The 27,899-nt window shown below is 35.1% G+C and overlaps 2 protein-coding genes across 2 annotated transcripts; one reads left to right on the top strand and one right to left on the bottom strand.

Moving 5' to 3' along the window:
• Positions 1-16,065: 16,065 nt before the first annotated feature.
• On the bottom strand, positions 16,066-18,372 carry LOC114398760. Its single transcript, XM_028360914.1, has 2 exons — positions 18,058-18,372; positions 16,066-16,194 (listed from the first exon to the last, which is right to left on the bottom strand). The coding sequence occupies exons 1-2, from the start codon at positions 18,370-18,372 to the stop codon at positions 16,066-16,068; spliced, it is 444 nt and encodes a 147-aa protein (XP_028216715.1).
• A 1,584-nt stretch (positions 18,373-19,956) lies between these two features.
• Positions 19,957-27,823, top strand: LOC114398115 (probable metal-nicotianamine transporter YSL6). Its single transcript, XM_028360263.1, has 7 exons — positions 19,957-20,625; positions 21,810-21,982; positions 22,851-22,948; positions 23,175-23,312; positions 24,960-25,149; positions 25,801-25,927; positions 26,564-27,823. Exons 1-7 carry the CDS (start codon positions 20,262-20,264, stop codon positions 27,496-27,498), a joined length of 2,025 nt encoding a protein of 674 aa, XP_028216064.1. The 5' UTR covers positions 19,957-20,261; the 3' UTR covers positions 27,499-27,823.
• Positions 27,824-27,899: the final 76 nt, after the last annotated feature.

Consider the following 27,899-nt stretch of genomic DNA (forward strand, 5'->3'; position numbering starts at 1 on the left):
TTTGATGGTTGTTATGTTATTAGTTGTTCTCAATAAAAAAAATGTTCTCACATAAGTCGTATTGGTGATAGTAACAATAGCGACGATGACAACAAAGGTCATGGTGGTCATGGTGAAGGTGATAAGTTAACAATAATAGAGAGATTTTAGAACGTGATAATTGAAATCTTTTATAAATTTAATTTTTGTTTCGTGAATCTTTTAGAGATTTTATAGTTATATAATATTCTAATTTGAGTTTTTAAATATTTTAATCTAAGTGTCTATTATTTTTAATTTTTATTTGATGATTGTTATCTGTTGTTTTCATATTCTCAATAAAGAAGTATTCTCACAAAGTTATATTGACAATGGTGATCACAACGATGACGACAATGATGGTCATGGTGATGGTGATGTCGATAAGTTTGAGAGATTTTAGGACTTGATAAAATCTTTTTATAAATTTGATTTTTTTAAAATCTTTTAGAGATTTAATGATTTATATTCATGATTTTTAAAATCTGATTTGACCAGACCAGTCGGTCCAACCGCTTGACCTGGGAACCGGCTTGTCATCCGATCCCCAAGACCCTTGAAACCGTACATCACAAAAACTGATTTGGAAACCACAAAACTTCTTCTGTAGATCCTTTCAAAACCACAAAAAAAAACAAGTTGAACTAAGCTAAGTTTTGTTTTTGTAGCAGAAAAAAGACATCCAACGTTTTTTTTTTGGAATTCAAAATCTCATTTTGATGAAGATAATATTAACAAATATTATGAAAAATATTATCTAATGTTATTATTAATTGATTTTGATCAATTAATTTAATTAGAAATGATAAAATCATCTCATGTAGTTTGCTAATTAGTGTTTTTAAGTGAATTAGCCTTTAGATTGTTTAAATTGAGTGGTTAGATTTAGTGTAGGTCTAATGTTTTACACCTGAACACGGATATATATATATATATATATATATATATATATATATATATATATATATATATATATAGTTTTGCACTTGAGACAATTTTGCTACTATAAAAGAATTAAGTTTTTTCTCTGGATATTTAACGTAACTATGTACGTAAGACTCAAATTTTAAATTACTAGTTAAAAATAATATATAAATATTCTTCAATATTAATATTTATTTTATCTAAATAAAGATAAATAAATAAGAACTCCTTATTACATAAAGCTCTTTAGTACAACTCTTAAGCACAATTTGAGAAAAATCATAGTTGAATAGGCTCACTTTGGGCGATAAAGTTCCTCTTCCAAATATTTAATATAACTACATATAAAAGACTCAAATTTTAGACCACTAATTAAAAATAATATAATATAAAACACTCTTCAATATTAATATTTATTTTATCTAAATAAAAAAATAAGAACTCCATATTACATAAAGCTCTTCAATATGACTCTTAAACACAATTTGATAAAAATCAATGTAATGCCTTAAGCATACATGTAAAGGCAAATATAACAATAAGGAAGGTGTTGAATTGAGCCTTTAGTAATTTTTAAAGTCTTTTTCATGAAAAACAAACTCATTATCCAAAGAGAAACTTTGTAAGACAAATAACATATTTTTGCAAATACACTTTTAGACAATGAAATCAGATTTTGCAAAGCAAACAGAGTTTTCAAAATAAAATCAAATTCAAATCCTAGGTCAGTTTAAAGCAGAAGGGAAATGAAAACATATAAGACATAGAGATTTATACTGGTTTGTCTTGATCACTGATACTATGTCCAGCTATTGGCTAACCATCAAGTTCAACCAACTTCAATAAGTTACAAGTATTAATCACTACCACTTGTGGCTCTACAACTCTAGGTCTACCTAATGCTTGTTACAACCCAATATTCTTTGTTTTACCAAGCCACTACTATCTCTATACAAATTCAAAAAAAATTGTTGTTTGTTGCACAATGACTAACTCGTAATCGTCTTACAAACGAATATACAATCTTAAGTCTTTTCTCTCAAGGTGTTTTGAGAGATTTTTCGAACTTTACAATAATTTATAGAAAGCTTTTTACAAAAAGAATTTGAATGAAAGTGTGTAAGTTTGTAACCATGTCTTCAAAGCTTCAAGTATTTATAGGCCTTCTTCAAAAAGTGTTCGTTGTCTCTAAACGAATATATTTCTTCCCTTGAGCTTATGTCTGAAGAGTGTGGTCGTTGGAGCATTTAATGCTTGCATTAAATACACGTACTCCTTCATACTGAAAAACCTCTCTTGTGAGCTTTCATGTTGATCACTATAGTAGAAAACCACTTGCTTTAAGTCAAAGCATGTCTATCACTAGCAAAGCATGCCTGATGATGATGTTTGGCAACTTTCAGATCTTGAACTTCATTTATTCTTCATAGAATTCCACAAATCCTAGGAGAATCTCTTTGCAAAATGAATCCTAGACATGGAGCAATAAACGAAATCTTAAATTCCATCATTTTAATGTTGTATCAGATCATGACATGTCTCTTTTATTATCTGATAAAACAGACAGAATTATGAGGCATGGTCTGATATCGCATAGGATGCAACTTTTAACTTTTTATTTGCATCTAATCAAAATAATTAAGGGTCCTGATTCGTCTTAAGACACAAATGTCTTTTGACTTAATAATATCTTCCTTTTTTATGATGCCAAACAAATACAAAATTAAAAGTTGAAGACAAACTTACAAGATATATCAATAAGAGTTAGTTAGTCTTATTAGATGCAGAAGAAAGATATAACATGTGCATCATAAGACTTTGAGATAAAGTCTTATCATATCTACTAAAAACATCTCATTTTATTCATAAAGAATTTTTTCAGATCAAGGAGATATGTTTTTCATAGAGAATAAAATGTATCAAGGAAAAATAATAAAGGCATTTGGGCATAAATCTCTCTTTGAGATGATGTTTTCTTTATACTTTTGCTCCCCCTCAGATGATGCATCCAACTTCAGCTTTTACATTTTCTCCATCTTTTGTTTGATAGCTTCTTCATCAAGTTTCCTCAAAAACTCATCATCAGATGTGTAGGGAATACGAGACTACTTAAAGGAGTAAGAGTTCTTCGAGGATTCCATCCAATGATCTTCTTGTAAAAGTGAATAAGATGCCACTTCATAACTTCTTTATCAGCATAATTACAATCTTCAAGAGCCTATGGAAGTTCTTCCCTCGTCTTAAGTAGTTCAGCCTCTATTAATCTGACATATTCCCTTGAAGGAGGAGGATCATATACTTCTACAGCCATAGCTAGCATTAGGATCAATTGCAGCTTCAACATCAAAATCCAATTTTTCAATGATAGGTTGCACTTGATGATTGAAGATGAATATGGAATGGGGCTGATGCACAACAAATGAGAATGTGTGATTAGACTCAACAGAGAACTCCCTTGTCCATGGGTAGACCATGTTGAAAGGAGTTTCCTAAGTAAAGCATGAATGGTTCAGAGTTTGATAACAATGCCCTCTCTCATGATGAACTGCGTCTGCAATGGGCTTCTTATCAGGTTCCAGACTAGAGCAATGAGCTTTAAGTATGTAGAACCTTTTTATAGTAGACCAATCTAGACTCGTAAGCTTGGTCTTATTCATCAGAGCTTCAAGCTCATGCTTAAAGATCCTTTTCGGGCAAGCCTTCATATATCTAGTTGGTGGAGCATCTTCATCTTCTTCAATTAACAACTCTTTGCCTTTGTAGCAATTAACTTGGTATAAAATTGGCTTGTAAACTACTATTTAAAATCAAGTGTCTAGAGTAGCTAGGTAGGAGAATTGTGACCTAAGCATGAAAGGCATATGAGTGTTGAGTTTTTCGATCCTTTTGAATGAAGCTCTTCTTGATCTAATTTCTTCCTTATAAGCAGATAATTTCATTCTAAGCTAAGGGCCATAGTCTGATTGCTCCTAGTCATTAAAGCTTGGACTTTCCTTAGGTGCTTCTAGATTAATGTCCTCGGTCTGAAAAGTCTCACCAGAATTAGTATGATCCCAAGGAAGAACACCATTCAGGGCACAAATGAGACCCATCAATTGTTAAAGATCTAGGGGAGTAGAGAAGGACATCTCAAAATGTTATGCTTACCTACATTTCTAGACAATGGTGTTAGGAGGATATTCCTTTCTTGTTATTGACTTATGCTCAAAGACAAGATTGTTTGGGTTAGGAGCAACAATCTATCTAATGAGGAACTGTTGAAAAACTGGTTCTATTTTCCCGTAGCACCATAGAGCATCTACCTCTTCATCAAGGTGCTCTTCCCTAATGTAGTTGTAGGGATAATTGAAAGGACCTATCCCATGGAAGTCTTCTTTCCATAGGTTTAGCAGACTGAGCTTATCTAACTCCACTTCTTGCATTTTAGAATGCAGAATATGAGAACCAACCACTCCTTTTTCTTTCCAAACTTTGTTGCAAGTTTTCCATTCTAAGACTTTGTATCCTCTGAAACCATGATATAGTCTGGTGTTGAGGTTGGGATGTATAGATACACTTGGTTGAGTTTGAAAAGGAGGTCTTGAAGGCAAGATCCACTCTATTTCTTGTTGTTTAGTTGTCCTCAACAATCGTTTGTCAAGTATGGTGAGGAGATCTGTCAATTTGATTGGCTCCTTAGTGAGTTGTATAATCTTCCTCTGTTCTAGACTTACAATTATAGCCTCTATAGACATAGACTCTAGCACTACATAAGCTTTTTCCATGAGCCTGAGTATGTCTTCATCCAATACATCAGACTGTGTAGCATCAATGATCAACTCATCAACTTCAGTCACTTGTCTTGGATACACTTGTTATGCACCAAGGTTTGTATGTACTATATCATCATTAGCTCTTGCAAGAGATGCTTCAATAAGAGACTGAAGCATGGCCTCCTCAAAAGCATCCTTTCAGTAGGATCCATGTCTTCGGGAATAGTGACAACTTCCTTCTTCGTTAGTTTTTCTACAGCATATAAAGACAAAGTGCAATTACATGCTCCTTGGCAGATTGAACTCTTTTAAGTTCCTCCATCTCAACCCTTTTCAGCTCTTGCTCAGATTATGCTTGGATTGATTCAACAATTACAACTTCAAGCACTAGCTCACCATCTATATCCATCGTGGTGGCCCCCTCAGTAGATTTTCTTAAGGCTTCCTCTACAGATAAAGTCATCAAATATTCTAGAACAACCTGTGGAAGCAAAGCTTCATGATGAATCAAAAATGATTCAAAGGAGTTTTGATGATAACAATGATGACAACAAAAGATGATGACAAAGGTGATGAACAAAAAGCTCAAAAGATCAAAGAACAACTCAAGTGAATCAAAGAACAACTCAAGTGAATCAAAGAACATCTCAAGTAAATCAAGAACAAGTCAAGAGTTCAAGAATCAAGAAGAATTCAAGACTCAAGAAGAAAGCCTACAATCAAGAATCAAGGTTCAAGATTCAAGATCTCAAGAATCAAGATCAAGATTCAAGACTCAAGATTCAAGAATGAAGAAAAGACTCAATCAAGATAAGTATTAAAAAGTTTTTTCAAAACATTGAATAGCACATGAGTTTTTGACAAAACCTTTACCAAAGAGTTTTTACTCTCTGGTAATCAATTACCATAGTGTTGTAATCGATTACCAATAGCAAAATGAGTTTGAAAAAGTTTTCAAACTGAATTTACAACGTTCCAAATATTTTCAAAAGGCTGTAATCGATTACAATGTTTTGGTAATCGATTACCAGTGTCCTTGAACGTTGAAATTTAAATTTAAATGTGAAGAGTCACATTGTTTCACTCAAAAGCTTTGTGTAATCGATTACACTTATTTGGTAATTGATTACCAGTGTTTGTTTCTGAAAAATCTAAAGATGTAACTCTTCAAAAAGGTTTTGACTTTTTCAAATGGGTTTTAAGTTTTTCTAAAAGTTATAACTCTTCTGAATGTCCTTCTTGACCAGACATGAAGAGTCTATAAAAGCAAGGCTTTGTTTTGCATTTTCAATCAATCTCTTACAATCCTTTACAAGCCTTGAATCTCTTTAAACTTCTTCTTCTTCTTTGTACCAAAAGCTTTCTGAAGTTTTCTGGATTTCTAAACCTTGAAAACTTGTGTTATTCATCCTTTTCATTCTCTTCTCCCTTTGCCAAAAAGAATTCGCCAAGGACTAACCGCCTGAATTCTTTTTGTGTCTCTCTTCTCTCTTTTCCAAAAGAAGGAAGGACTAACCGCCTGAATTCTTTTGTGTCTCTCTTCTCCCTTGTCAAAGAATTCAAAATCACATAGTCTGAGAATTCTTTTGATTCTTCCCATTCCCTAATACAAAAGCGTTCAAAGGTTTAATCGCCTGAGAATTCTTTTGTATCCCCATTCACAAAGTATCAAAGGTGTAACAGCCTGAGATCTTTGTCTTAACACATTGGAGGGTACATCCTTTGTGGTACAAGTAGAGGGTACATCTACTTGGGTTTGACTGAGAACAAGAGAGGGGACATCTCTTGTGGATCAGTTCTAGTGAAGGGTACATCCACTAGGTTCAAAGAGAACAAGGGAGGGTACATCCCTTGTGGATCTTTGCTTGTAAAAGGTTTTTTACAAGGTTGAAAGAAATCTCAAGGACCGCAGGTCGCTTGGGGACTAGGGGTAGGCACGGGTTTGTGCTGAACCAGTATAAAAATTCTTGTGTGTTTGTTTTCTTCTTCCCTACTCTTTTACTTTCCGCTGTGCATTTAATTTTCGCTTTTACTTTCTGTTAAGTTTCTCTTCTACTCCTCATTCTCTTAACAATTTAGTAAAAGCCTTAAAAGAGTAATTTTAATTGGTAAAGTTTTAGGAATAATTAATTCAACCCCCCCCCCTTCTTAATTATTCTGAGGCCACTCGATCCAACACAACCTCTACTAGATTGTCTTTAGACTCCTTCCCTACTAAGGCAGCAAGTCTTTCTTCTTCTGCCAACTTTTTCTTATGCTTTTCAATAAACAAAGTTTTAATGGAGGCAAGGACACCTTCTAGTTCCAAGGCTTCCTTCCCTTCCAAAGTTTCATCCAACTTGACCTTATTACATGCTTCTTCCAGAGACTTCTTCTTAGCCTTAGCAAAGGCTTCAACTTTCTTTTTGTTAATGGGAGAAAGAGCAGGTTTAGGTTGGGTTTAAGGAGGTGGGGACTAAAGTGGAAGGGCTAGAGAGGGTGAGTGTTGAGTGAAGTACATGAAACACTAGAAAGAAGGGTTGAACAGTGTGATGGATAAAAACTCAGTCATTTAAAAACTTTGAAAGCTTTTCTCAAACATATATCAATGAATGACGGGTTTCATCCAAGTAACTTATAGAAAAGAACTAGTTATATAGAAGAAGTAAAAAAAACACAAAGGTGTTATACTGGTTCAACCCAACTCTTGGGCTTCAAAACATGAAAAGTTCCACTAATTAAATCTTTGATTACAACCAAGTATTCTCTATGCCACTTTTGGCTACAACGAGTAATCTCTACGCAACTCCTAGTACTGCCCTTAATCTCCCCCTGAGATTAAGACCTAAGTATTCATTGTCACTAAGCCACTCATAGCTTTCACAAATGATATATGTTTGATAGAAAATATATTATAATCACTCGAAGAGTGTTTACATAGTATGCTCGAATACAATAGAAACTTTCTAACTTAGCAGAGCTAAGGTTCACTCAATTCGCTCAAGTTTCTTTCGTCCAAGAAAACTAACAGAATTACTACACTTTATTCGTTTTGTCTCAAATGATTCTCTTGTTATTCAACAACATTAACACAATAATCTCCAAGCTTTATATAGACTTTAGAGCTTCAATCCATTGAGAGATCTCAGCTAGTCATTGTCTAATAGCTTAGGCGCATTACATCAAGTTGTTACTGTGCAGAAAGAGTATGGGGGCCACAAAATTTTTTTGCAACATATCTTCAGAGAAGTACAACTTGCCAGTGTCGCCTTGTGCTCAAAGCTAACTTTTAGCAGACATATCAAATATAATGTTAACAGCATAAGACAAAGTGAATTAAGAATGTCAAGACAAGACAATTTCAATTTTCCCTTTTGTGCGTTATGGCATGAATTGCTTATTGAACCTATGGTGTTACTTTTTGATGATTACTTTCAGTACTTGAGGATTGAATAAATATTACATTGCCTTTATACTATGTGCCAAGTGTTGAAGCACTTGTCTTCTTGGAACTGGGTGCAGAGGTAGTATCATCCAATGATTGATACTTTAGCTATCGTCCAAAGCATTTCTACTCATGCTTTCTGCTTGTATCTTATAGAGATATATAAACCTGTAGCTTAAGCATGAAGGGTTAACACATAAAATTTATACTTTGTTAACATCAAAAACTTAGGGATTTAATTGTTTAGTATAGTTCAATATAACTTGGACGCAACCAAACTTATCAATCTCCTTTTTTTTGGTGATGACAACCAGTATAAATTTTGATACCAAAGAAAATAAGATGAAGTGATTAAGATCAAGATAACATAAGTGTTTAGAGTGTACTATCTTTAACCACTTACCCTTTGTTTGTGTATCTGAAGAATATAAATTTGATGTACAACAAACTTGTTAAGCATCAAAGCATAAGGAGATCTTTCAAAGACGTTATTAGAGCAAATATGTTATTAGAATGCATAAGCAGATTACGTTGAGATAAATAGGGCACTCCTTGAGTTCATTAACTTATGCATGTATCAGATAATATGTATTAATCAGAGCATGCATAGCATATTTGTAGAGAAATTAAAAAGCATGAAAGCACATATATGTGACCACCAGAACACTTGTTTTATTAAAAAGGCAGGTAAATACAAGTGTTTACAAATCAAAATTCCTATTCTACTTTATCCCCTATTGTCATTATTAAAAGACTTGGGTTTGAAGAGAAAAAGGAAATGACTTGACCATCATCGTCAACCTTTAGTGGACAGAGGTTGAGGAATGGGAGGTGGTGACTTTGGTGGCAAATGCGGAGGCACGAGCACAAGATCAACAGTTATTGCAAGTGTAGGAACCTCAGGATGAGGTTGTACAATAGTAGTTGGTGGTGACGGGGGTGTTTGGATGAATGGAGGCAACCTTTGTTCCACCATCAAATTCATGTTAAAGAGCACAAAATCATTGAAGGATTTGAGTGAAGACTCCAAAGTGTTCTTAATCAGCAAATTAGTCTCCATGCATTAAGCTAAGGACCTTTTTTTCATGGTCTCTTCTAGGTTGTCCTGTTGAAGGCACACGAATTCTCTCTTCAGACAGACCAGTTGGAGCAAAGGTGGTCAAAGGAGTGATCTCGCGAGGTGTATTGGAAATGCTGATAGTTGCTAAGGTATCTTCAACAATTTGTGGAGGTTGTGAAGTAACTTCAGTCAGCGCAGGTTCAACAACATCGACCTGAGGTCCAAGATGTGCATGAAGAATTTTGAACAACTCTTCAAATTCAAGCTTTTCCTATTGCTGTTTGGCTTTAACCTCTTTTTGCATCTCCATCAATTGATAGTTTACTTTGTCTTGTTTCCTCTAAAGTTCAACCGCCATTCCTTGACCTAGAACCCAAGGGTTCTAATCAAGAAAGAATGGATGCTCTTTAAGTGTAGGAAACCTTGCCCAAGCAATGACAATGGCTTTTCTCATTGTAGCTTTAAAGTACTTATGAAAGTCAAAGACAAACCGAGAATGAATAGGAGGAGTATCTTGGATTAAGCATTGATAAAACTCATTGTCTCCTTGCCTCAGGAAGCACATCTACTAATCATTGAAGTGATAAATCTTGGCTGGATGCAAGATCGGCACCATACGCATTTGATTGAAGTTGTCTTCCTTATCATAATCTGATATGGACGCAAGACGATAGTTTTCATACATGTCTTTAAAATAAAAGAGCATGGCATTATTTTGATCAAACTCAACACTAGACTTTAATGCAATAGTCTTCGTAACAACATCCCTTGTAAAGTACTTGCTTTAATCATAAGGCAACATTGTCTTTTGGGCCTTGATGAGGCATAGGCTTGTTGTGAGGAGGAACCTCGCCTTTCTTCTTTGTGGGATCCAATGGTGGCAACCTCGGAGCTATTCGATCAGGCATGAACTTGATGGTGGTGGTGCGTCTGATGTGAATACCGGGAGGATAGCTTAGCCATTGATCAGTTAAGCCACATTGCATCATTGTCATCCTAACATTATATTCGTCCTTGGTGAGAGGGAGAACTTAATGGCCATAGGCTAATGGAATGAACTTGGACATAGGGGTGAATAGTTGGATGTGCTTTGGACGCAAAAAAAATGTGGCAGGAAATCATTAGAGGATGGATCAATTTGTTGCGCGTCAATCATGCGAAACCATCCAATGATGTCCTTGTCATGGCTCACCTTTTCTCTCCAGGCCCCAGAAGGAATCTTGTAGATATTTTTACGTTGAGCCATGATAGATGAAGGCTTGGATACCTTAGGGTGAAGTCGCTTCCACTTTGGTGGAGGAAGAACTTCGATCCTTGTAGGTGGACCCAGCTTAGTAATGGATGATGTAGCTTGAGAATCATGGTGTATAAACGGAGGGTAAGTGACTTCTTATTCTTCTTCTATTTCAAGAGGAAATTGTGTCCCATCAATTGTAGGTTGGAATTCCGCATCCAATTTTCTTTGAATGTTGTAGGCATTCTCAACAAGAAAGGCAATGGGAAAACGGAAACTGGTAATGTCTTCGGTAGTGGGGTTGAGGTCTACAGCAGGTGGGCGTTGATGTTGAAAGCGATCAAGGTGAATGGGAGATGGAGGTGTTTCATACTGAACTTCATCATCTATATCGATAGTGGATTCAGTTCTCTTCTTCTTCCTAAGATGGATTGTCTCAATTCTTCACAGGCTTCTCTCAAACTGTTGAACAATTAAAGTCTGTTGTCAAACTGATGGAATATCAGCTGGTGGAGGATTGTTGGTAGCATCAGTGGCAATGGAGGATTCTTCACCCTCTGGATGTTTAGGACACTGGGATTCTCACTTTTCTTGCTTGTTAGTACAAGGTTGAGTAGGATGGTGTAGGTTGAGGTTGAGGATGTTTGATCATAATGGTTGGCCTTTTGGTTGCAGATCTAGATTCTGATTCAGACTTAAATGTTAGAGCCTTCCTCTTTTGAGATGTTATAGGCTCTTACAACTTTGGGTCTAATGGAGTTGTTTCTTTGAATTTTTGGCTTGGTTAGAGGGTTTTAGTTCAGATAATTGATGTATAAAATATATTAGACATGCACACAAAGGCAAATGTACCTCACGCAATAGTAACAGTGGACTCAAGAGTCCGAATATCTAACCCAAAGGACCAGTTGTATTCCCAATTAGTAAGCTTATTAAACTAACAATATAATTGATTTAAAAAGAGGTTTGAAATACTTTTGTAGTTCTAGTTCTTATAATAAATTAGTTAAATGAATATAAAAAGAGATTTAAGTGATGATAAGAATGATCATGGGTTATGATTCACTAGTATCAATTTTTCCTCAATCCTAGTCCTAATGAAATTCCTTTCCATATTAATTACTAATTCCCAAAATTAACTAAAGTCTATTATCAAGGTCATAAGATGTTCTTTGCCTTAAGTCAATGCCCTAATGATTACGTATCTATCAATTTAAGTCAAAGGATAAGATCAATTCTAGGAATGATTAATTAAAGATTAACAGTGGACTCAAAAGTCCAAATATCTAACCCAAAGGATCAGTTGTATTCCTAATTAGCAAGCTTATTAAACTAACAATATAATTGATTTAAAAAAAGGTCTAAATTGTTGGATCAAGTGGCCTCAGAATAATTAAGAATGGGGGTTGAATTAATTATGAACGTGCCTTGACTAATTAAAAATTTATCCTTCTTAATGTTACTAGATTCAATTAGGCTTTACTACTAAGTTATGAGAAAGTAAAGAACAGAAACAATAACTTAGACAAAAGTAAAACGAAAATAAAAAGTGCACAGTGGAAAAATAAAGAGTGTATGGAAGAAGAAAGCAAACACAAGATTTATACTGGTTCGGCCACAACCCGTGCCTACGTTCAGTCCCCAAGCAACCACCGGTTCTTGAGATTTCCAATAACCTTGTAAAATCCTTTACAAGCAAGATCCACAAGGGATGTACCCTCCCTTGTTCTCTTTGAACAACCAAGTGGATCTACGCTCCACTTGAACTGATCCACAAGAGATGTACCCTCTCTTGTTCTCAGTATTACAACCCAAGTAGATGTACGCTCTACTTGTACCACAAAGGATGTAACGCTCCAATGTGTTAAGACAAAGAATTCTTAGGCGGTTAGTCCCTTGAATCTTTGTAAGGGGAAACAAAAGATATCTCAGGCGGTTAGTCCTTTGAAATCTTTTGTTCAGAGGGAAAAGGAAGAATCAAAAGAATTCTCAGGCGGTTAGTCCTTTGAATCTTTTGGCAAGAGGAAGAAGGAAGAATCAAAACAATTCTTAGGCGGTTAGTCCTTTGAATCTTTTGGCAAGAGGGAGAAGGAAGAAAAGATAGCACACTTTTGTTTTCGGCAGAATTTACACTTGCAAAAAAACAAAGTTTTGAAACCGAAGTTTAGAAATCTCTTTGGCAAGAGTTTTTGCAAAGAAAGACAATGGGCAATGGTCAAAAAAGATTTGAAAGAGATATGTGTTTTTTGGATCATTGTAAAATGCGTGCCAAGGTCTTGCTTTTATAGACTCTTCATGTCTGGTCAAAAAACCATTGGAAGAGTTATGACTTTTGAGAAAATCATGTTAAGAGTTATAACTCTTAAATTTTTCTTCAACACTATTCACCGTTAATCGATTACCACAATGGTGTAATCGATTACACAATGTATTTTATGAAAAGTTATGACTCTTCACAATTGGATTTGAATTCCAACGTTCAGATTCACTTGTAATCGATTACTAATATAGTGTAATCGATTACACTATTTGAAAATCATTTTGGAACATTACAAATCATTTTGAAAATATTTTGAAAACCAATTTGGTCACTGGTAATCGATTACTACTAACTGGTAATCGATTACCAGAGAGGAATCACTCTGGTAACTTAGAAAATTTGAGAAAATTCTTTTGTAAAACAAAACTGTGCTATTTGGTTTTTGAAAAATTCTTTTAATACTTATCCTATATGAAGTCTTGACTTGTTGCTTCTTGATTTCTTCTCTTGAATCTTGGATTGGATTCTTGATGCTTGATCTTGAAGTCTTGAATCAATCTTGAATCAATCACTTGGGCTTTTGGCATCATCAAAATTGTTTGGTTCGTCATCATGAAGCTTGCTTCTACATAAATATTTTTGTGGTTCTAGTTCTTATAATAAATTAGTTAAATGAATATAAAGAGAGATTTAAGTGATGATAAGAATGATCATGGGTTATGATTCACTAGTATCAATTTTTCCTCAATCTTAGTCCTAATGAAATTCCTTCCCCAATTAATTACAGATTCCAAAAATTAACTAAAGCCTATTATCAAGGTCAGAATATGTTCTTTGCCTTAAATCAATGTCCCAATGATTATAGATCTATCGATTTAAGTCAAAGGATAAGATCAATTCTAGGAATGATTAATTAAAGATTAACTAATCTATTGGAGATTACCCAAATTGTTTGATCATGCAATTTGGTGCAAAAACATTCTCTACCTAGGTCTACCAATTACATGCAGATGATTACTACTATGCAATTGATTGAGTATTACAATGGTCAGTTCCAAATAAACATTAAATTAAGGAAGAAAATTAATTACAATAAAAAAGGAGGAATTCCATTAAGAACAAGAAGAGGAGTGCATTTGGACAGTTACATCATAATCCCCGAAATAGGGGGTTTAGCCACTTATGATTAGAGAAAAACTAGCAATCCTATAAAGAGTAAACATAGACATACCGATAGGTAGGAACAATGATCATGATCCATCCTGTCGTAGCCTACCGTACGACGGGACGATGAAGGAAAATAAAAGAAGGTGTCTTCTAAAAAAGAAAACGAGTGGGAGTCACCATCAACATTTATTCAAGGAAAACATTAGAAAAAAACCAAAAGAGGTCTGCGGATTTTGAAAAGAAGGGTTCAGTAGTTGTTTATGTATAGGGAAGGTATTAGCACCCCACGCGCCCATCACAAGGGACGACAACCTTTAATCAAGTGTGTAAAAATATGACTTCAAAATTATTTATTTTTCCTCTTTTATTTATTATTTATTATTTTTTTTAATCGACAAGGGTGTTGCCCTAGCTCCTACGTATCCCCGGGTGCAATGAGGAAATCAGACATACGTAGTTCTTTAAGTCTGAACATTTGTGTGTTAAATTGATTTTATGTTTTTGAAAGATTTATTTTAATTGTGAGCAAAGATTTGTTAAGGCGTTGGACCTTGAAACGATCTCAAGTGATATTTGATAAAAAGAAGTTTGGTTTGTGAATTGATTTCCTTTTCATTTTATTTGTGTTTATTAGTTTCTAGTCTCATAAAAGAAAAGAAAATGATTTCACGGCACTGATGATCAGCTAGAATTAAGCTTTACAAACAAAATGAAATTACCAACGAAAAAAAGGAGAAGATGAATACATACATAATGTCAAAGAGGACCCATAAGGGCACATGGATTATATTCATCTCTTAAGAAAAGAAAAGAAAAAAATAACTAACCGACTGTTGCACAGGGTACAAGGCTAGCAAGAGAAATAGTGTAGGAAATGATCTACGGTTGCAATTCGATAGCGCATCGGCTTTGCTTTTTCCCTTTTTCTTTTTCTTCCTTCATTTTTCCTTCCTCCACAGATTTTCTCAACCCTTAAACCCCTCCCCCAGCATGGCTATTTATAGGAATAAGGCCATTTGGGGCAGGGGAAGCTCGCCCAGGCGAGCTGGTTACTTATGGTTGAAGGAATTAGCTCACCCAGGCAAGCTGATTGCTTAGGCTTGAAGGCATTTCATGGCCCAGGCGAGCCAAATGCTAGCCTGGGCGAGCTTGGGTCCAGAAAAATCCACAAAATGACCCTTTTGCCCCCTTTCCCTTGTATCTTTTTGTTTTCTTGATCAAAACCCAAAGTGATCCCTGGCTTTGCGCTCTAACCAGTGCCAAACACCATAATTCAACCGTCAATGATCAAAACATCACAGGTGAATGATAAAACATCATACCCGAATGAAATTAGGGTCTGACACATCCTAACGGTGTTTTCCATGCTCTCCAGCTTTCAAAAGCCATTAAGGTTCTCTCAAATTTGTAAAAGACAAGAATAAAATTGAATTCATCTTTTTACAAAGCACACTACGACCATGGTGAATTCACCACAGCCGTGGCCAAAAGTGACGTTGAAACCTTGGGTCAGTATGGATTGACCATGGTCCTCTTGGTTGACCACGACCCTCACGAATTGACCATGACCATTATCAATTGACCTATCTTGGTTGGCCATGGCTTTCATGAGTTAACCACGACCCTCATCAGTTGGCCACGACCCTTATTAGTTGACCACAAACCTCATCAGTTGACCATGGTCATTGTTGGATTTTGACATTATTTTGCAAGACTGTTATCACTTTATTGTGGTCGTGTTGATTACCATAGTCATGGTAAATGTACCACACCTGTAATCAAGTGTAGAGTCTTCAAATCTTCATAAATTTATGCAATCTCCATCTTTTTCACTCAATTGAGTGGTTGTGCTTTTGCAATACAAAACTAGTGTTAAAATGTGAGTTTTGTTGAGAATATACATGCAAAATGACACAATAACTAATACAAAATACCACTCATGAAGGGGTTTATCAATGTTAGTGAGGGTGGGTCTTTTCTTTTTATGGTAAGTTTGGGTCTGGGTTAGTTGGGTTTAGGTTAGGATTGGGCTTGCTCCCCCTACATTTGTTGAGATGTAGATCCAAACTCAAGATCATTAGATTGATCTTGAGTGCCCATCATTTGACTAACTGCAGATTGTGGTTCCTTCTTGGTTTCTTTCTTGAACTTTCTCTTAATATGCTTTTAAGCATACTCTGCGAAATTATCAATAATTCCTATCTTTACAGAGGTCGCACCTTTTAACTAAAAGGCTCCAGCAGACGGTGCTATCCCAAACACATTAACTCCAACATTCCTTATAATCTGAGTGAACAACATACCAAAGGGAATAAGGTTTTTCTTGAGTTCAGGGTTGAATCGATGCTTGAAGGCCTGCATTCAATAGATAAGAATGACTTTAGGAAGGTTCACCTTTTCACCAACCATCACCTTGTATATGTTGAACCTATCCTTGCCGCTAACATAGTTTTTAGGCCCAAGTCTAAGCATCATCATGTTAAATAGGAAACTATGGATGAGTTTGCACTTGTAGGTTAGGTTTGTAGTCCTTAGAAACTTGATCATAATAGCCCTATTGTTTAACGTCCATTTGAAAAAACTTTATATTTCTATAAGCAACGAAAGCAAGCATGATTCTTATAACTTCAAGTCTAGCAACATGAGCAAAAGTTTATGTGAAATCTATACTTTCTTGTTGGTTATAGCCTTGAGCTACTTAGACAACTTTGTTACTTATCACCTTACCTTGTTCATCCAATTTATTTTTGAATCAAACACATTACATTCTATTTGCTAAGGCCTATAAGATCAATCTCATACAAGTTGTTGTGTCGTCTGGCAATGAAGAATGACTTGCCATCTTTTGTCTTGATTATACATTGGTATTTTTGAAAGACACAATATAATCACTATCACAAAATTGACTTATGCTCAATAGATTATATTTTAGTCCTTCAACATATAAGACGTTGTATGTGGAGGCTAGATAAGGAATACCAATTTTACCTATACCAGTGATATTTCCTTTGCCTATGCCTCAAAAAGCAACAATTCCTTCTTCAATTGGTTTTAGGTCGAGGAACATAAGCCTTTCCTCTGTCATGTGTGGTGAGCAACCACTGTCCAAGTATCAGCTTAAACCCTAGTCTTTTCCTACCCAAATATTTTTGGGTCCAATAACATTAGTAACCTTAGACATTTGCTTCTTTTTATGGATGCATATGAAATTAGAGTGTCCAGACTTACCACAAAATTCACATTTGTCTAAATCAAACTATGACTTAGAGGGTGATGCCCCTTTCTCTATACCTAAACTAGACTTATCAAGGGGATGTTGATGAAATTTTAAAAACATGATTAATGTGTTTGAGCTTTCCAAAAACTTCCCAAAGTCTTTTGTAAGACAAGCTACTTCCTTTCTTAGTTTTTCTATTATAGTGGATTCATCTTATTGGCTTGAATCAGACTATCATCTAGAATATGGTTTTTATTTTCCAGAACTTCATTTGATTTCTTTAACTCAGTGTTTTAAAAAACAAATGTTTTATATTTTTCTTTATACTTTTTGCACTGAAGAGAAATCATATGATAGTTCTAAAGAAGGACATGATAGAGCATATATTCTCCATCATCTGATGAAGCACTAAAAGAGCTATCAAATTCAGAACAAGTTTCTACCTCAACTTTTTTGTTTGTATATGCCATTAGAAAAATGTTAACGTGTTCATCATCTAAAACGTTACTCTTCTCACTATCTGAGTCGTCCTAGGTGACCATCAAACTTTTCTTTTTCTTGTCACTAGAATATTTTTTCTTCTTTAGCTGGGACACTCAGCCTTCATATGTCTAGGTTTCCGACATTCGAAGTAGATGATCTCATTGCTTTCCTCCTTGTATTTCTTCTTGAATCTTGTGTCCTTTCTTTTGGAGGAGTGTTGAAACTTTCCTTTCTTTTTCATCATTTGTTTGAACTTTCTAGACATGAGAGTCATTTCATCATCTATGGAATCTCCATAACTATTGTTTGAACTAGCCATTTGCACTTTAAGATCTTTAGAGAAGCTCATCTTTTCTTTTCTTCTGGAGCTAGTCTCTTCATACTTAAGGGCAACATAATCTTTCTTTGGTAGATGATCTAAGTTCGGAAGATGGACTTCATGAACTCTTAGGAAGTTCATCCCATGCTAGATTTTTCATATTTCTAGCTTCTTGGATGGTTGTTTTTGGTTCCCATACCTTGGGAAAGCTATCTAGGATCTTCAGATTTATCCGAGCTTTGGTGAAGGTGTGCCTTAGAGCTTCAAGATCATTTAGAAGCACTTGAAGTCTTCTAAACATATCATCCACATGTTCTCCTTCTTTCATGGGGAAGCTCTCATAATGCCTTGTTAGTGTGACAATTTTTCTTAATTGAACATCTTTTGTCCCTTCATAATTGATGTTCAGTGAGTCCCAGATCTCTTTGGTTGTCTTTAGTCTACAGATCTTGTTATACTCATTGTTGGACAAAGCACATCTCAGAGTATAATGAGCTTTTGTATTTAGCTCCATTATAGCAAAGTCTGTATCTGTCCATTCTGCTTCTGGTTTAGGAATGAGTATGTCTCCATTTGTAATGATCAACCCGAGTCTGTATTAAGTGGACTTGATGTACACCTTCATTCTATCCTTCTAGTAAGGATAATCCTCTCCTATGAAGCTTGGTGGCCTCATGAAGGATGCTTCCTTAGTAATGAACTGATCGTTGTTGTTGTTATCTACCATTAGAATCTTTTCCTTTAGACCATATCAAGTGCTCAACCCTTAGAAGTTGAGCTTTGATACCAAACTATAAAGACAAATATCTCAAAAAGGAGGGATGAATTGTGATTTTAGAAATCTTTAAAGCCTTTTTTTGTGAAAAAACAAAGCTAGTTTCTGAAGAGAAACTTTGTAAGACAGATAACAAATTTTCGTATATACACTTTCAGATGTTGAAACGATTTTGCAAAGCAGACAAAGTTTTTTGAACAAAATTAACTCAAATCCTAGGTCAGTTTAAAGTAAACAAGAAATGAAAACATATAAGACACAAAGATTTATATTAGTTCATCTTGACCACTGTGACTATGCCCAGTTCTTGACTAACCAACAAGTATCACTAACTTCAATAAGTTACAAGTATTAATCATTGCCACTTCTGGCTCTATAACTCAAGCTCTACACCAAGTTTGTTACAATCTAATATTCTTTGTCCTACCAAGCTACAATTGGCTCTATACAAATCAAACATACTTGTTGTTTGTTTGCACCATGACTAATTGTTAATCGTCTTACAAATGGATATACAATCTTAGCACTTAGCCATTTCTATCAAGGTGTTTAAGTTGTTTTGAGAGCTTTTTTGAACTATACAAGAATTTACAGAAAGCTTTTTATCGAAAGAATTTGAGTGAAAGCATGTAGGTTCGTAACCATATCTTCAAAGCTTCTAGTATTGATAGACCTTCTTTAAAGTGTTTATTTTCTCTAAACAGATACATTTCTTCACTTGAGCTTGCGTCTAAAGAATGTGATCATTGGAACATTTAATGCATGTACTCTTCATGCTAGAAAACCTCTCTTGTGAGCTTTCATGTTGATCACTATAGCAGAAAACCACTTGCTTTAAGCCAACACTATACTTGTTTCTATGAGATTTGATAAAAATATACATGTTTTTCTTTTGTTTTCATACATTATTTTTATATCATTTTTGTCAACATTATACAACTTTATCTCTTTGTGTTGTCCTTAATGTGCCCTTCTCATTTAACACTTTTCTTCTTGTCAAAATATTAAACGATATTGATCAACCCGGGAAACACTATGTAACATTAGGTAAACATCAATTGAGTTTTTTTTTTTTTTTTTGTTATGTTTTGAAAATGGAGGAGGTATGTATGATTTCATCAAACCTTAGGAGATGTTTGTGTAATTTACTTTATTTTTAAATATATAAATTATATTTTAAATTTGTAATAAATAATTTATACTTTTTTAAAGTACAAATAATTATGCTTTTGTATTATTAAGAAAAAAATTGTAGCTCCACCGTACAAATTGGAAATCTTAACTTATGATATAACCAGACATTTTTATTAGACAAGTTGGCAAGTACAATAATCTAAGCAACATGGGTGTTAGGTTAGAGTCCCAAGATTAATCCGAACAAGTTGCGTGTACCTGCTGTCACTACTCCCTAAGGAAAACCAGAACAACACAGTTGTTCCTATTAGAAATACGCCCACATCAATCCACGCCACCCCTGTCAAAATCAATCCCCAGATACCATTCCCCTTCCTATAACAAACACAAAACAACCCAATCATTGTTTGTTCACATCCGAATCCACAACACACTGTTAATAATTATTCTGATTCACGAAAAACAGGAAAACCCCAAAACTCTCTTTGTTCACAATGGGCACAGAGACCTCATCGGTAGATATTTCGGAACCCCTGCTCTTGGATCCTCACGGGAACGAGGAAAAGGAAGAGTATTTGCGCGAAGAGGTTCCGGAGTGGAAGGAGCAGATAACGATAAGAGGGTTGGTGGTGAGTGCTGTGTTGGGGAGCTTGTTCTGCATCATCACCCACAAGCTAAATCTCACCGTTGGGATCATCCCTTCTCTTAATGTTGCTGCTGGCTTGTTGGGGTTCTTCTTTGTGAGGACCTGGACTGGGTTGTTGACCAAGATGGGATTTTTCACCAAGCCCTTTACTAGGCAAGAGAACACTGTTATTCAGACCTGTGTTGTTGCTTGCTATGGCCTTGCCTTCAGTGGTATCTCTCTCTCTCTCTCTCATTACCTGCTTGATTGTTTTGGATTCAATTGTTAAGCCTAGGATCAAGGTTTATTACCGGTCGCGTTGCGGTTGTGTGTTTGTTGATATTGCGGCAAATCGTGGACAAATGTGGCTGATGCGATCCCAATTGTGGTCGCGTTGCGGTTGTGGACAGTTAAAAGTCCTTGATGTTCCGGCCCATATCATGGTCGCGGACCATTTTATAAAACCTTGGTAGCAATCAAGGTTTTAAAAATGGTTCGCCACTACGTGGAGGCTTTTTTAGAGTCTTTGCTCAGTTTTTTTGCAATATATCAAGGTTGGGAAGTGAATCCTTGATGGGAATGTTCTTGTGGATTTTTTTCTGTTGAAGTCACTTTAGAACTTTCTTGGAAAAAGTTGGCTTTGTTTGTTTTCTGCTATTTGGATGTGCTTCTGTTTTCTTTAAGTGTTATGTGCTGTACGAGCTTGGTGCTTTGTTTGGAAGATATGTCTCAGCTTGGAGTTAGTTTTGTGAAGGTTAGAGGCTTACAGAGTTTTGTGGAAGAGATAGAGTGAATTGACAATGGAGTAGGAAATGAACATAGCTTCCTTCTACAGTCTAGAAGATTTAATTTGTATGTTTTTAGTTTTATTTTCTTAGAATAGTAATAAACTACATTGATAGCATGGATCAACTGGCTCAGTGTTGTTTCAATTTAATCCGTGGTCTTGAAATTGTGTCTTGGATATACAACTATGTTAAATACCCTTGAGGAAGACCTTTATTTCTCTTTCTCATAGTGATACTATCTAACTTAAACAAAATTGTTTCTTGTAGAAGATATCTTTGGCTTATACTAATACAGAATAATAGTAATAATAAACTAGCAAGATTTCATTTGTGTTCAAATTCATCTAATTTAACTGCCTTAGTAAAGAAATCTATTGAAAAGCTTTATAATAACACTGATAAATTCTCTCTGCCAAAGGGAAAAAAAAGTAGTGAATGTTGAAATGAAATGTGGTTATTTATTGTACATGGTAAAAGTATTTTGTTAGACACAATTTCTGTTGTTCTATTGCTGTCTCAACTCTAGTTAAGCAATTAAAATCACTTGGTCATGAGAGTTGCTTCTTATATTGGTGAGATCTTTTTCCCCATAAATTTCTCTAACGTACAAACTGTGATGTTGTTGACAGGGGGGTTTGGTTCATCCTTGATTGCCATGGATGAGAGAACATATGAACTCATAGGCCCTGATTACCCTGGTAATAGAGCTGAAGATGTTAAAGACCCAGGCTTGGGTTGGATGATGGGTTTTATGTTTGTTGTCAGTTTCCTTGGACTTTTTAGTCTTGTACCACTTCGTAAGGTAATCTATTTGGTTTGTTATTATTGTGTTAGATTTTCTTGAATTCTATTTCTTTCTTTGTTCCTTTTCTTTTTTATCATAAGGAAATTATATTTTAAGAGGAGATATCATATCATATAACACAAGCAGTAGAATGAAATAAGAAATGCAAGAATTTTGTCTCTTGTAATCTGGAAGATCAAATGATAAATTATAAAACATGGTCAATTGTTCTTTGGGTTTTGGAATTTGAACTATTGATATGATGAGTGTACCTTCTTCATGAACTTCCATGTTTTATTGCCAAATGTATGACATTCTATCCAAAAGCTTATTTATTTATTTATTTATTTATTTGTTGCCAAAACTATACAAAAGCTTTTTAGAGGATGTATTATCTTCCCATGTACTAAAAATAATGCTTCCATCATCCTGTTCATTTGTTGCTTTGGCTGAAAGCACAAACTTTGAAGGAGTCATATATGTAGTGCAAATTATATGAATTATTTATTTATTTTGGTGCAAAGTCACAAAGATATGAATATTTTCTCTGTTGAGAGGGATATAAAGTTTGTGTAAATATATGACTGTCCATGTTAGAAACTAAATAGAAAAGTTTACTTAAAGAGGAATTATTTAATTTAATGCCTTCAACTTTTCAAATGGTTTTTATCCCACAAAAATCAAATGGTGCCAATTTAGTAGTACATCTATAATGAGAAAAGTGAATATAATAAGAGTGGAACTGGAGGGAGTGCAAATTTGGTTATGGCTTTTCTACTCTCTCTCTATGAAGGTGTAGCTATAGCCTCTTTACTTCCATCTGTTGCCTATTTGATACATCATTTCCTTTGCCACTGTATCCTGATCTCCTTGAATGCAATTTCAGGTTATGGTCATGGATTATAAGCTTACATATCCCAGTGGGACAGCCACAGCTATGCTAATCAACAGTTTCCATACAAAAACTGGAGCAGAACTTGCAGAGTATGCATTACAAATTATGTTAATTTGACCACTCAGAAGCTTTTTATATCTTTCATTCTAATACAGGTCGTGCACATTGTTGATGAAACTTTCTGCTTATTAATCAAAGCATTGTGGAAACGCCTCAAAACTTTTAATCCCTCGTAATTTTTTATGCATTGATTATTTTGTTTCTATTTTCTTTCCTTTTATATTTATTAATTTATTGTCTATGAGAATCTTACAGGAACCAAGTTCGGCAGCTTGGGAAGTATCTAAGCATAAGTTTCTTGTGGAGTTGCTTTAAGTGGTTCTTCAGTGGTATTGGGGATTCATGTGGATTTGACAACTTCCCTAGCTTTGGTTTGACACTATTTAAGAACACGTAAGGCTCTTGTGGTTTTGATTTTCTCCGCACTTAGCTGAATTCACTTCTCACTCACCTTAAATTATATAGCAGCTGTTCTTGTGTATCACATATGTATATCTTTTCAATGAGACCTAATGATTATCAGAGCAGTTTGAGAGTTACATTGTACATGGGCCTAAGGCAGTATGTTGCTATTAAGAGACTTGGTGAATAACCAGTGGTAAATGTTTTTTGAAAAGCATATATAAATCTACTTTTGTATTTATATTTGTGATTGTGTCATTTCTATGATACCACTAGTGCTATAAGGTACAGTACAAGCAAGAACTTTTTGGATTTCATATGAGTCCATGAGCTAGTGCTAGGCTTTTGACTTGTTATAAGCTAACAGAAGGCATACTGACAAACTATAAGTCTATAACTTGTAACTTAGTGAACTCAATAAATAACAAAAGATGCTTTACCTCATGATGAATATCTCTTGTACTTGAGAATACCAGAACTCTATCATGATTATGATTACCAATATCTTAAGAAACTAATGGGATAGTGTCACAAATTTCAACTAGTTATTTCTGGCAAACTCCATCCTTAACTACCATATTACATGAATATCTCCCTGTACTTGGTAAATACCAAAACTCAATTATGACTATGACTACCAATACCTTCTTAAGAACTAATGGGGTAGTGTCACAAGCTTCAACTAGTTATTTATGAATTATGATAAATTTAACCCTTAACTACCATACAACTAACATGTGAGTTGAATTTCTGGAACTACATGAATGCTTGAGCATAATTGCAAGTATTAGTGACAAACTAAGAAAAAGATTATCTGACCCAAAGTTGTGCTGTGGTGCACACACACACACTCACTTTGGTTTGGACAATGTCTAGGCTTGTCTTAGACTGGTTAATTCCCTGGTTTTTGCACAGAAACATGGTAGGTAGGTAGAATTCAGAGGAAAAAAAAGAGATAGAGAGAAAGTGGCCACAAGTTAAGAAGTTAAAATTACTTTTAATATGAACGAGGATAATTACATTAATCTGTGGACTATTTTCTCAAATTGATTGATAAAAAGAAATGGAGCTAGCAATGAAATTGCTAGGTTTTCAATTTAGCCTTTAGTTTGTAGAGTTCTAGTGTTGTGGTCTTGCTGCTATTGATTGATTGGCTGTGGCTCTCCTGATTGCTTCGTTTTTTTTCTTCCTGAACTGGTTAAAGTTTTATTAATCAGCCTCTGGTACAATGTAACAGACAACACAAATAAATGACTGACATGCATAATTTTGATGCAACTCTATTGCCTATTTATTGTGATAATACAATTATACTAAGACCTTTACTGATATTACATTATAAGAGGCAACAACTTCCCCGAATAACCTAATAATCAATTTTCTTAATTTTTTAATAAATGTTTTAGGTTTTACTTTGTGGTGGTTTGTGTTTCTTAACTGCCCCACATGACGCAGCTTAAAACAAATATTTTTTCATTAATGGCTTGCCAAAATTTTGTAATAGTTATCAAATAAGTGATTAACATTTTATTCTTAACCGGTAACTGCTATGCTGAGGAATGAATGTGGAGGGTTCTGAGTACTCAAGTAATTGTCTAGATACTAACATAGCAACATGCCTTCTTCCTTTTTGTGCAGATTCTACTTTGACTTCAGTCCAACCTATGTTGGATGTGGTCTTATCTGTCCTCACCTAGTCAATTGTTCAGTTCTCCTTGGAGCTATTATATCATGGGGCTTTCTGTGGCCTTTCGTCTCTGAGCACGCTGGGGACTGGTATCCAGCTGACCTTGGTAGCAACGATTTCAAAGGTCTTTATGGATACAAGGTATGGCTAACCAAATATACTTGCAGGACATCACTTTATGTATCTTCATGAAAACAGTGCTTGTGATCTCTATGCCAACAATAAAGAAAAACAATGCCTTGATGTTTTATCTGAAGTGCAAGTGTAAATTTGAATACGACACGGGAAAGTCTTGATTACTCATAACTGGCGAACCAAGCTTGAGCCACTTACAATTTATCAATTTAAACTATCAAGCGTAATGCATGATATTTATCCTCCATGCGTCTTAACTTTCAAGTCCAAAAGAAAATAGTCAATAACATATAATGGGGAATATTAGATCATTATCAACATTCCAATTTTAAATTTTACTTTTAACTTCTTTTTGCTGAGCACAGTACAGTACATGTTTTTGTTTTCTATGTAGTGATCATTGTTTTGACTTGATAAGTTTTGCCTTATTTGCTCTGAAATATGCTGAGCCAGCCTGAACTTTAATTAGGGTTTTTCAAAAGCTTTAATGTCTTAAAAAAGGTTTGCATGTCTGATCAGCTTAACTTCTTTACATCCTTTATCCAAAGGCATTTTTTCTTGGAAAGTACTTCTAATAATTTCTTCTCATTGATTAGTTGCTTTATTCAGTTATAATTTTGTGTAAACCTTTTTTCTTACATATCATGTTTTGTGCAGGTATTCATATCTATTGCTCTGATTTTAGGGGATGGCATTTACAATCTGATAAAGATTATACTGATAACCATTACGGAGATGTGGAGGGCAAGCTCCAAACAGCTTCCTGTTGTGACAGAGGTTCAAGGTGAGTATGGTAAAATACTTTCTAAATACGTCTTACAACAGGCGTGGCTGCATTTTCTTTTTTTATTTTAATAAAGTTTTGTTTGGTATCTGCCTAGTCATTTCCCATGCAAGACGTATAAATATTGTCAACTTATCATGCGTGTGGATCTTATATTTTACCAATAAATTACCTTCATGTTGACATCAAATCTTGATCTGTATGGCAGCTTGCTTATGGATAATATAGAATTGGTTGCATTGTGGAAAACAACTGAACTGAATGGAGTTAATTAACTTCTGAAAATCATATCTGATTAAGTGATTATCTACTCCCAGTGTCATCCATTGAAACTTGAAAGTTGAAACTGGTGGTATTAAGGGTATAAATTGATGTTAACCTTCAGTACTGCTATTTTTTTTCATCCATAGTCAGAATTATCTATCACAATAAGTCATTATTATTATTTGAAAATGAATCATGTTGTATAGTTTGATGTGTCATCTGATATATAACCTGAATAAGCATGATTTCATCAATAGACAATGACAGGGAACCATAACTCGGAAGTCAGATCTGCATCTCTTGTCTTCCCTGACCTGGTCTGGTCTGGATCTGAGTGCAAGTCTATAATTTATAGAACTTAATTGTTTTCAGATGATGAGAGTTCTCAACTGCAATCAGAAGAAAAGAGGAGGGATGAAGTATTCTTGAAGGACAGGATACCCACCTGGTTTGCAGCCTCTGGATATGTGGGCTTGGCTGCGATATCCATAGCAACAATACCAATTATCTTCCCTCCTCTCAAATGGTACTTGGTTCTGTGCTCTTACATCCTCGCCCCCGCCCTTGCCTTCTGCAACTCTTACGGTACTGGCCTCACAGATTGGAGTCTGGCATCCACTTATGGAAAGATCGGTCTTTTCATCATTGCTGCAGCAGTAGGCCAAAATGGTGGTGTAATAGCTGGGGTGGCATCTTGTGCTGTGATGATGTCAATTGTCGCAACTGCTGCTGATCTCATGCAAGATTTCAAGACAGGTTACCTCACCCTCTCATCGGCAAAGTCCATGTTTGTGAGCCAATTGATCGGAACAGCGATGGGTTGTGTAATTGCTCCTCTCACATTCTGGATGTTTTGGACTGCCTTTGATATTGGCTCACCTGATGGCCCTTACAAAGCACCATACGCTGTTATATTCAGGGAAATGGCCATACTTGGTGTTCAGGGATTCTCAGAGCTTCCGAAGTACTGCCTGGAAATGTGTGGTGGTTTCTTTTTGGCAGCCTTAGTTATCAACCTTCTAAGGGATGTCACTCCTAAGAAATTCTCACAGTACATACCTATCCCAATGGCAATGGCAGTTCCTTTTTACATTGGTGCTTACTTTGCAGTTGATATGTTTGTTGGAACTGTGATATTGTTTGTATGGGAGAGGTTGAATAGAAAGGATGCAGAAGACTATGCTGGAGCAGTTGCTTCTGGACTGATATGCGGTGACGGGATATGGACAATTCCTTCTGCAATCCTTTCTATTTTGAGGATTGATCCCCCAATCTGTATGTACTTTGGCCCTTCCACAAGTAGCTGAAACCAGCAACTTTAGGTTGTCTTTAAAACTGCAATGTTTATTTATTTGCCTTGTGTCTGTAAATATGTGGATGTAAACATCACAGGCAATATCTGGCATTTCATTTCCTCTGTTTGTCTTTGCAATTTGTGTCCGTAAATATTTAGGGATATCATTCAGTTCCTTAACTGTCTCAGGGGAACCGGAAAACAGAAGAAAGGCATAAAGAGGGAAGGGGGTACCTTGATCCCATTTTCCTTTTGGTGCATTAATGTTTTCCACATTCTTTTCTTAAAGTTGTTTCAGTTCGAAACCAAAGTAATATGTTTAAGAAGTTAAATTAGAATGCATTGAGTGTGTAAATATAATATGCATTCATCAAATAATGAGTTATATTATGTAGGGTAAGATTGTTAATGTGT

This window comes from Glycine soja, chromosome 19 (genome assembly GCF_004193775.1).
Source record: "Glycine soja cultivar W05 chromosome 19, ASM419377v2, whole genome shotgun sequence".
Taxonomy (NCBI): Eukaryota; Viridiplantae; Streptophyta; class Magnoliopsida; order Fabales; family Fabaceae; genus Glycine; species Glycine soja.